Source organism: Miscanthus floridulus, chromosome 5 (genome assembly GCF_019320115.1).
Source record: "Miscanthus floridulus cultivar M001 chromosome 5, ASM1932011v1, whole genome shotgun sequence".
NCBI classification, from domain to species: Eukaryota; Viridiplantae; Streptophyta; class Magnoliopsida; order Poales; family Poaceae; genus Miscanthus; species Miscanthus floridulus.
The window spans coordinates 99,587,642-99,599,150 of NC_089584.1; the positions used below are offsets into that span (position 1 = coordinate 99,587,642).

Below are 11,509 nucleotides of genomic sequence, written 5' to 3' on the forward strand. Positions count from 1 at the left end.
AAGAAATGGTTAAGAATGTTGTAAGCTTTATTATCTCATTTATGATCCTGATGGAAAATATGGATTTTCAAGTTCTCCTTTGGGGTGTGCTCGATGGAACGACACGATTTAGTGCACTCTCTTGGATACTTAGTGTCTAAAGAAAGACAAGTACTCTTGGAAAGACATTAGATTAGGCGGTTCTGCCACAGCGTCGTTCCCACGCCACCGACTATCGTGCATGAATTACAACATCACTTCATTAAGGCCAAGCCAAAGGATTTCAACAAATGAGCTACCTCTTGTTCATTGCAGCGTAGGGCACAGGCATGAGACGGCGTCGCTCAGGGCACCTGCAATGATATAAGCTAGTCAGTAACTCTAAGCCAATTTTTTCAATAGTGCTAACTTTTAGCATATAACTCATAACATAGATAGCTCCACATGACACTCACATGATCTTGAAATATATGTATGAGCCTAACTCTTGATTAAGAGCTAGTTTTTCTCTTTTTTCTATTAAAATATGAAAAAATAATTAGAGCTAGCTTATAAGTCACCGATTGTGGGTGCCCTCATGAGCACGAGGCACCAGGCTGATCTGTTTTGTCGCTCAAAAGGGGCAGGGGCAAAACAGGAACACAATTTTTTTTTTCTTTTTTTTCTAGGACTAATTGAATCTCAAACTCGCCGATTGACATTCTAGCAGGCTACTTACGTTTTATAATAATGGTTATCCAGTGATTTTCTATTGCGGGGCGAACGAAGCTCACCTCCCGGATTCAAAAACCTCCCCAAGACTCCATTTCCAGAATTCACACACTTTTTTTTTTGACCCAGGAGTTCACTTCTTGTTTAAATCTCGGTCTGTCCAAGAACTCGTAACTTCTGCATGGACCAAGCACGTGTGAGTTGTGACCTGTGTGTTTGTAGCTGAATTCGTCCCTGTGATCTGTCGGTATGGCTTGGGCTGTGGGGTGGAACGTCAAATACGTCATGCTCATCCTATCCGCTCCACTCGTCTGCAGCTGCTGCTGCCGTTTCCTCTCCCTCCTCCTCCGGCCGTCCGGCGGACCAAACCAGACCGACCATACGGCCATTACCACGCGACTACCTACTCCAGGGATGCTATGCTGCACGCGCTACTCGCTCCAGCTCCTCCAACCCCATCCCTCCTTCCCCGGTGGCGCCACCTGCTCTTGTTCATGCTCATGCTCCCCGCCTTCTTCCTCCTCCGGCAACCAGCACCAGAGGCTCCATCCGCCAGCCGCCCTGTCCCCAGCTACTTCCCGCTCCACCCCGCCACTCACCCGCGCGCCTGACCATGACGAAGATGGCGCCTCCGATGACGCCCTCCTGGCGCTCCTCCGCGCCCATGACACCGATGCCGCCTACAGCCTCTTCTCCTCGAAGCCTTCTGTCCTCCCTTCCTCCCCCACCACGGCCTCTCGCCTCCTCGCGCAGCTCTCCTTCAATTCCAACGGCCCCGATGCGTTCTCCCGCGCCGCCCGCCTCCTCCAGAGCCTCCGCGCCCGCGGCGCCCTCGACCTCCTCGACGCCAACTCCCTCTCCCTCGCGGCCGCGGCCGCGGCCCGCTCCCGCGACGCCCGCCTCGCCCACTCCCTCCTCCTCTACATGCTCCGTCATGGCCTGCTCCCCGACCGACGCGCATACACCGCCGCCGTCGCCCGCCTCACGCCTCCCACCAAGGCGCTCCGCCTCTTCGACGCCGTCCTCCGCAACCTCCGCCGCGCGCCACCAGAGCTCGTCTACCCCTCCTGCCTCCCCGACGCGGCCGCATTCAACGCAGCGCTCAGCGCCTGCGCCGACGCCGGGGACTGCCGCCGATTCCGGCAGCTGTTCGACGCAATGAGCGAATGGAGCGCCGCCGCCGATGCGCTCACCTACAACGTCGTCATCAAGATGTGCGCGCGCGCCGGCCGAAAGGACCTCGTCGCGCGCGTGCTTGAGCGCATGCTCTCCTCCGGCCTCGCTCCCTGCGCCACCACTTTCCACTCCCTCGTCGCCGCGTTCGTCGGCTTCGGTGACATCACCACGGCGGAGAGGATCGTGCAGGCGATGCGGGAAGAGCGCAAAGACATATGCTCACTGCTCAGGGCTGTCGCTATGGATTGCGACGGTGCGACTGACGTCGAGGAGGGTGCCGCGCTGCTGGACGACATTGTTGCCGGGGCCAAACAGGGACAGGGCTCAGATGAGGTGCCGCTGCTCCCCAAGGCTTATCCGCCCAACGCCAGGGTGTACACCACGCTCATGAAGGGATACATGAACGCAGGCCGCGTCGACGATGTCGTGGCCGTGCTGCGCGCGATGCGACAAGAGGCGCAGACGGCACCCGCAAGCCGGCCGGACCATGTGACTTACACGACGGTGATATCAGCGCTTGTCGGTGCGGGCGATGTGGAGCGCGCGCGCGCCGTGCTGGACGAGATGGCCGCGGCCGGAGTTCCAGCCAACCGTGTCACCTACAACGTCCTGCTCAAGGGGTACTGCCAGCAGCTGCAGATCGGCAAGGCCAGGGAGCTCTTTGAGGAGATGGTGACGGACGCCGGCATCCATCCCGGCGTGGTGACATACAACACCCTCATGGACGGGTGCGTGCTCAGCGACGACAGCGCGGGCGCGCTAGCCTTCTTCAACGAGATGCGGTCACGGGGCATCGCGCCGTCCACGGTGAGCTACACGACGCTGATGAAGGCGTTCGCCGTGTCGGGCCAGCCCAAGGTGGCGCACAAGGTGTTCGAGGAGATGGAGCGGGACCCCAGGGTGACGGTGGACAGGGCGGCGTGGAACATGCTGGTGGAGGGGTACTGCCGGCTGGGGCTGGTGGAGACGGCGAAGCAGGTGGTGGAGAAGATGAAGGAGCGCGGCGTGCAGCCGGACGTGGCGACGTACGGCAGCCTGGCGAAGGGCATCGCGATGGCGCGCAAACCAGGGGAGGCGCTGGTGCTCTGGAACGAGGTGAAGGAGCGGTGCCTGGAGGAGGCCGACGAGGAGCTGCTGGGGGCGCTGGCGGACGTGTGCGTGAGGGCGGCCTTCTTCAAGAAGGCGCTGGAGATCGTGGCGTGCATGGAGGAGAAGGGCATCGCGCCCAACAAGACCAAGTACAAGAAGATGTACATCGAGATGCACTCCAGGATGTTCACCAGCAAGCACGCGTCGCAAGCGCGCCAGGACAGGCGCCGGGAGCGCAAGCGTGCCGCCGAGGCCTTCAAGTTCTGGCTCGGTCTGCCCAACTCCTACTATGGCAGCGAGTGGCGGATCGAGCCTATGCTGGATGGCGATGACCAAAGCTGAGCCACCCGCCACCGTTTCTGCTATGAGCACTGTACCCTGCTGCATGAAGGGAATTTTTGTCAAACTTACAAAAGGAAAAATATATACTTCATATTTGTTGTTGTAAACCTCAGGAAACCAAATGGGATTTACGTATCCCCTTCTTCCTTGTACAACCTAATCAGTAGTAGAGATTTTTTTTGCTGCAGGCAGTTGTTGTTATCTGAACGGTAGAAATAATTCATTTTACAATCGAAAGGAGAATGGGAAACAACAAGCAAATGCAGATAAATGTAATGCGAAGCACTGAGACTTATTTTCTTTGTTTCTTGAATTTCTCCTTTCTTTGCCCCCTGTAAACTTGCTCAGTTTTTATTTAAATAAAATTCACTGTGGGGGCAAAAGCCCCTCCAGATTCCTAAAAAAGAAGAAGATGCTCATATAAATAATTCTAAATTATAAGTCATTCTAAAAAACTTAAAGAGTCAAAAATATCTCAAGTTTGACCAAAATTATAACGTGAATTATAAAGATTTATGACATCAAATAGATATTACTATGAAAATATAATTAATGAAGAATCTAATAATACTTAGTTGGAATCATAAATGTTATTATTTTATCATGTAAATTTGGTCAAACTTAAGGTGCTTTGACTTTCCAAATTTTTTGAAATGACTTATAATTTGGGACGAAGGGAGTACATTACAATGTTACTATAACTACATATACTGACTAGCGCATTATGTCCGACTGACCTTCGTTGCTTGCTTGATTACCACACGTACTAAATCTCAAGCTTTCCATTGTTTCAGCTAAATCGGTTTACTCCCTCCATTCCAAATTATGCCTTTCTTGAGAGTAAAAACATCTCAAGTCAAAATCGTGACTGGAATGGCGTGCTCGTGTGCATGGATCTGAACGCGTGCGAGCCTATCAGGCTCAGCGTAACATGAACTCCTGCCTACACTTAGAGGTTGATCGTGATGTGGGATGGCGTGCTAGTGTGCATGAATCTAAACGCGTGCAAGCCTATCAGGCTCAGCCTAACATGAACTCCTTCTCCAGTCATCAGTACATGCCAAAGGATCTCAAATTGATCCATCCAGTCCTGCTTCAGACGCCAATTTTTTTAGGAGCAGTATATCGGCCCCGGCTGTTCCTGTTACTTATGCATATCTTGTAGTATATCGGTAGCATCTGTCGACAGAAAACGCAGTAAGTTGCTTGCTAGTTAGTTTCTAAATGAAAAAAAAACTCCCCCAGCGTCCATACAACCAAACCCACATATACCCAATGTGGGGGTAGAATAATGATGCTTAATTTAGCACAAGTTGCTTGATAGTTGGTACTACGTCTGAAAGCAGTTTCTTCGAAGAAGAAAGTCGTGGTTATTTCCAAGAAGCAACAGCGTGTGATGTGTGAAAATGAAAACTAAAATGTGATGTGTGAACTCTTGATCTATCACAGAACAGCTTGTCAGGTACCATCCATTGCAACCTTGGCAACATCACTAGGCTTGAGATTCTTGATCTTGCTTACAATAACTTCTTTGGGGGGATTCAACCTGAACTGCAAAATTTGCACAGCCTTCGTTCGTTAAGATTGCAATACAATGATCTAAGCGGACCAATCCGCAGAGCCTGTTCAACAGCACACCCAATTTGAGTGAAATACGTCTTGGCTCGAGTAGGTTGACAGGAGCAATTCCTGATAGTGTCAGCTCATTACTAAAGCTGGAGGTGCTTGTCCTGGAAAAAAAATCTTCTCTCAGGCTCCATGCCACCATTTTTGTTTAATATTTCGCAGCTTCAAGTAATAGCTGCCAGACGGAACAATCTCTCAGGTCCCATTCCTGGAAATGAGAGCTTTCACCTCCCTATGCTGCAAGTGCTGTTTCTCCAAGAAAACCATTTCAACGGGCCAATCCCTTTCGGACTCTCTGCGTGTAAGAACCTTGAGGAACTCTACATTGGTGTGAACAATTTCACTGGTTTTGTGCCGTCATGGCTGGCAACACTTCCAAGCCTTACTGCAATATCCTTGTCAATGAATAACCTGACTGGAATGATCCCAGTTGAGCTGAGCAACCATACCCTGCTTATTGTGTTGGACCTCAGTGAAAACAATCTACAAGGGGAGATTCCACCAGAACTGGAACAGTTGAGAAACCTCCGGTTTCTAGGTCTTGCAAACAACCAAATAACTGGTGTCATTCCAGAATCCATAGGCAATCTATCAAACCTTACCCAAATAGACTTACTTGGAAACAGATTGACAGGATCAGTGCCGATGTCATTTAGCAACTTGCTGAATCTCCGTCTCATCTATGTTGATGAGAACCATCTCTCTGGGAATCTAGATTTCCTAGCTGCATTATCCAACTGCAGAAGCCTGACTACCATTGGCATAGCAAACAATGAGTTCACAGGGAGGCTACCAACTTCAATTGGAAACCTTAGCACCCTGCTAGAAACTTTTCGAATAGCTAACAACAACATCAATGGAAGCATCCCTGGTACATTGGCTAACCTTACCAGCTTATCAGAACTGTATCTTGGTGGAAACAACCTGAGTGGGAAGATCCCTACACCAATCACTGCAATGAACAATCTCCATGAATTGGACCTCCCACAACAGCTTGTCTGGCACCATCCCAGAAGAAATCAGTAGATTAACAAACCTAGTTCATTTACATCTTGACAGCAATAAACTAACTGGTCCCATTCCAAGCAATATCAATAGCCTAAGCCAGCTGCAAATTGTGACATTATCCCAAAACTCTTTGTCTTCAACCATACCAACAAATCTGTGGGATCTTCAGAACCTTATTGAGCTTGATTTGTCACAGAACTCTTTTAGTGGGTTCCTGCCTGCTGATGTTGGAAAATTGACAGCAATTACCGGGATGGATTTATCAGGAAACAAGCTATCAGGTGACATCCCAGTTTCCTTGGGTGAACTCCGCATGATGATATATCTCAATCTGTCCAGAAATTTATTCCAAGGATCAATACCTGGTTCATTTGGCAATATGCTTAATATTGAGGAATTGGATCTATCCTCCAATGCACTTTCTGGTGCCATCCCAAAATCCTTGACCAATCTCACTTACCTTGCCAACTTGAACCTTTCTTTTAACAGATTGGATGGACAGATACCAGAAGGAGGAGTGTTCTCAAATATCACACTCAAATCATTGATGGGGAACAATGCGCTGTGTGGCCTTCCTCGCCTAGGTATAGCACAGTGCCAGAACACCAGTAATCAGTCGCGACCAAAAAACCGGTTGATAAAAGTTTTACTACCTTCATTACTGGCATTTTTCGCTTTAGCTGTGTTCTTGTATATGTTGGTAAGAATGAAGGTGAACAACCAAAGAAAGATGCTAGTACCCTCAGACACAGACTTGCAGAACTATCAGGTGATCTCATACTATGAACTTGTTCGTGCAACCAGCAACTTCACCGATGATAATTTGCTAGGGGAAGGAAGCTTTGGTAAGGTCTTCAAAGGTGAGCTAGATAACGGATCTTTGATAGCAGTGAAGGTACTAAACATGCAGCACGAATCAGCTTCCAAGAGCTTTGACAAAGAATGCAGTGCACTTCGAATGGCTCGGCATCGGAATCTGGTGAAGATAATTAGCACTTGTTCGAATCTTGACTCCAAAGCACTAATTCTTGAGTATATGCCTCATGGTAGTTTGGATGATTGGTTGTACTCAAATAATGGGAGGCAACTCAGTTTCTTCCAAAGGGTTGGCATCATGCTGGATGTTGCAATGGCACTGGAGTGTCTGCATCACCAGCATTTTGAAGCTGTCCTGCATTGTGATTTAAAGCCAAGCAATATCTTGCTTGACAAGGACATGATTTCACATGTTTCTGACTTTGGCATTTCCAAGTTGCTAGTTGGAGATGACAACTCCATCACATTAACAAGCATGCCCGGAACTGTAGGATACATGGCTCCAGGTATTTTTTTTAGTTCCTCTTGCAACGCATGACACTATATGTATTATTATACTTATTTAAGCTAACCAGCTTCCTTCTGACATGGATTGAACAGAGTTCGGATCAACAGGAAAAGCATCACGGGCCAGTGATGTTTACAGCTATGGAATTGTTCTCCTTGAAGTCTTCATGAGGAAAAGGCCGACCGATTCAATGTTTGTCGGTGACATCAGCTTGAGGCAGTGGGTTAGTCAAGCATTCCCATATCAACTCACAAATGTCGTTGACAGTAGCATACAAAAGGAGCTTAATAATGGTATTCAAGACACAAGTAAACCTCCTGAGAACTTACAGTATCTTGAATACCTGCCCAGCGTCCATAATTGATTTGGCCTTGCTTTGTTCAAGTGCTGCACCTGATGAAAGGATCCCAATGAGTGATGTGGTTGTGAAGTTAAACAAGATCAAGTCAAACTACAGTTCAATGGTTGCAGTTCCTGGCATTGCCTAACAAGAAAGAAAAATAGCACATTTGTGCTGTCAGGTTTCTGAAGCAAAAGTAATGACTTGAGACGTGTATTGTAGCTTGAATTATACACCAATTGTTAGCTGTTTAAGTTTTGAGTCATGAACGTTTTGTAATCACGTTGAACTTTGTTAGTGTCACAGTTAGTTTGTTAGGCGTAGAATCATGGGTGGCAGGTGATGTGCCCTGGCCACGCCGTGACTGCCAAGTGTCTATCCCCGCCATGACTTCGCGTGCTGCGCGTCCCATGGCGATCCGAAAGAAACGGGCGTCGTGGAGCCGGTTGTGGTGGCGGGGTGTTCGGGCTTCAAGCCCATGTATCCATCTATCTAAGTGAATGAAAAACTGCGGGAAAAGCTGTGGACTTGTTTTCTATATTTAATCCGATCGAATCCGCATTTTCTTGTCCGACTTTACCGTTTTCGCTTTTGCATTTGAGATGTTTCGTATTTCAAATGTAAAAGTAGAAAATGGTTTACCCATTTTTCGACCGTTTTCTACTTTTCTACTTTTAATTTGAAATATTCCGAATTCAAAATTCGGTTTAAACCGAATTTGGCCAACTGCACAGGTCATACAGCCCAATTACAGGCTGCTCACCACGCAGCTGCGTTCTTTCTACTGGTGGCTAGCTGCCCTCTCTTATAGACGGCGCTCAGCCTCATCTCTCTTATTATGTATTCGGTCGTGCACTTGTTTAATGCTATGCACTTGAACTAGATCATGCACTTGTTAGTTGTGAACTTGTTATGTATTTGGTCGTGCACTTGTTTAATGCTATGCACTGTGGGTCAGTATTTCGTATTGAATTTTCGCATACCGACCGTGTTCGACATAATTCCGCTCGAATTGGTTCGTTTCCGAAATTCTAGATATTCCGTAAGTTCGTGTTCGTTTTCGTGTCCGGCTTGTCCGCTTTCGCTTTCGCTTTCGTATTTCAAATGTAAAAGTAGAAAACGGTTGAGGAGTTTTTCGACCGAGTTCGACCGTTTTCATCCTTAGTTGGCAGCGCCATCGTGTGTGTTCTTCTCCAGTTCGCGTGTGTGTGTCCAAGGGTTTTAGTCACCGCCGATCCCTGGCGGCGCCATTGCTGATCCAGGAGCTGAGCTCAGTTTCAGTTCCGACACCAATGATGCTAATAACCGTATTGTTGACTGAAATGGAAAATTTATGCTTTGCACTCTCCAACTAACTTTCATGCAGGAAAAATAAGCTACGATTCAGTCAACTGAATTGGGATTTAAACTGAGGCCCCGTTTGTATCCATTGAATTGAATTCATTTTAATAATAATTTAGACACATATCAATTAAGCTAATATGGTTGCATATGGATTATATTTGTATATTATTGTTGGCTATACAAGAGAGATACTTATGTGTTGCATTTCTACCGTAGGGGAACGAGTCGAAGAGCGTGCTATAAGTAGCAAAGTAGAAACATGGAATGATGATGTGTAGAATCAATTTCCATCTTCCACCCTATGAATTTGAGATAGACTTATATTTGAACTTTGAAAAGTGGTGGAATGTCAAATTCCAAGCCAAATAGGCTAATTTATTAAGTAGATTTCAATTCCTACAAATAAAAGGATCCAAACGGCCCCTGAGGTTCTTCAATACTAGGCCTGGTAGGCTGGTATTGCGTATTACAGTGATTCCGCCAAACCAGAACCGAAGCGCATTGCCAAACCTACCCCAACTCTTTCATAACGTTCTGCATCTCCGCCCGCCACATTTGCGATCCTAGTGCTGGATCACAGAGGAGCGGCTGATGCAGGTCGGTAGCATATGCAAAGAAACTCAAGAGAGAACCTAGAGGAGAACAGTACTCAGAACAGGTACTCACAGCGGCGTGGCGGCACGAGCGGGGGTAAGCGCAGCGCAGCGGCGCTCGCTTGGGGAACCGCCGTCGTTGGCCGAACCCGGAATCCATCTTTGCCTGGAGTCGAGAGCAACAGCGAGGTGCAGACTGCGGGCGGCAGGAGAACATAGTTGTTGGGCTGGTTCGTGGGCCAACAAAGAAAAAACCTCGGCCCGCACACGTCCCTGAACCAGCCAGCTTTCTTTCTACTCTGTACGTTCCAACGGTCAAATGGGCTCTTTCATCTTGACTGTACGAAGATCATGTCAAAAAAAAAAAGATGGTTGGACCAGTTCGCCGGCCGCAAGCGCCGGCGCCGCCCGAAAATGGTGTCTGTTGTGGGCTCGTCGTGGCCAGCCGCCGGCGCCGTTTCCGCTCCTCCGCTCCACGCGTACCGGAGGCTCGGATTGTGATCAACTTACCTGATTGCCGCAGTCCTTGACCACATAATTTTCGTCCCGTGTCTGGCGGTGACATGGCAAGAAATGGACGAACGTGTCTAGTGCACGACTATACTGAGTACTGACTACTGACTCCATAGCAGAGACGGTCTGGCAACCGTAAACAACATGTAACAGCGCCCATAGCAGAGTGCACGACTATACCAGAGTCTGTCGTGTGAACGAAGAAGAACTGGCAAACTCCAGGATCAGCATATAACCAGAAACATTTTATTTATTTTAACAGTATATATGCAAACATTTATATATATACACATAATCAACATGCTCATACACATTGTACTTCTATAAGCATTTTTGAAAGATAGATCCGATAGGTCTTGAATATAATGATCACACATATTTATTGATAGACATATCGCCTGGAGTGTCATTAAATTTAAAATAAATCTATAAAATTAAAAATATCTACATCAAAGTAATGACTTTTATCTGGATGAACATGCACAAGAAATCTGACCAACATACGCTCAATTCTAATTATAATGCCAGAAGATCGGCCCATGAGCCGATATTCAGCCAGCCCATCGCTTCGAGCGAGCTCCCTAAGCCAGTAAGCACCTGCAGGCTTTGCACTTTGCCCAGGCTCAAACTCGCAAACCCAGGCCGCTCACCAACTCCTTTGCTCTCCTGTAGCCGGAGTCACAGGCGCGCGCGTATCAGTACAAAGACGCGTAAACCTTTTGCGTTATCGAAAAAAACCTACATTCAATTCTCCTGAATTATTTTGTTCCCCGTGCACAAGCCAATGATGTCAGTAGCACTCTGCAAAGCAATGCTCTCTCCACGAAAGTGCATCAGCAGATTTTTGTTCTTAATTCAGATTGCGTAAAGCTACAAGAGCCATTCCTAGTCCAATTAGTACCTTTTGTTAAGCATGTGGTCTGTGGTTAACCATTAACAGAATAATAACAGGTGTCCACTGCTGGGTTCTGAATGTTCACCACACGGCATCAACTCTTTGACCCCGTTCGCTGGTCTGAAACTTGACTGAAAAATACTGTTCCAGCTAGTTTGTTGTAAGAGAAAAACACTGTTTGGCTGGTTTGATGAACAGTACCGCGTGCCTGGAACCAGCCGGCTGGCTCACCACCTTTGTTTCCAAGAGAAGCAGCAGCGTGTGCGAACTTGTGTATGTAAAAGGACAAAGTTTATTCAATGATGCACACGCAGTTCCTTTTCCTTATCAAAAGCAGAAGCACTATAATCGAAAAGCATTTTGACGAAAAACCTGCTGTCGAAAGCAATCAAGCATCCATTTTTTGTTAGAACAGTTCCTATCTACGGAGTATGCGATAACACGCAGGTCTATTCGCTGCAGCTGCGTGGCTTGAACTGCTGCAGAAGCTAAATATCTGATCATAATAAGAATATTAGAAACATGAACCTAAAAAAATGTTTTATTTTGTTTCATTTGAAAATATCCAT

The 11,509-nt window shown here is 47.4% G+C and overlaps 1 protein-coding gene and 1 pseudogene across 1 annotated transcript; both read left to right on the forward strand.

Annotated features, from left to right (window-relative positions):
- Window positions 1-1,021: 1,021 nt before the first annotated feature.
- LOC136452758 (pentatricopeptide repeat-containing protein At3g09650, chloroplastic-like) lies at window positions 1,022-3,511 on the forward strand. Its single transcript, XM_066453356.1, has one exon. It carries the CDS (start codon window positions 1,105-1,107, stop codon window positions 3,295-3,297), a length of 2,193 nt encoding a protein of 730 aa, XP_066309453.1. The 5' UTR covers window positions 1,022-1,104; the 3' UTR covers window positions 3,298-3,511.
- A 1,089-nt stretch (window positions 3,512-4,600) lies between these two features.
- LOC136454997 (receptor kinase-like protein Xa21) lies at window positions 4,601-7,743 on the forward strand (annotated as a pseudogene).
- Window positions 7,744-11,509: the final 3,766 nt, after the last annotated feature.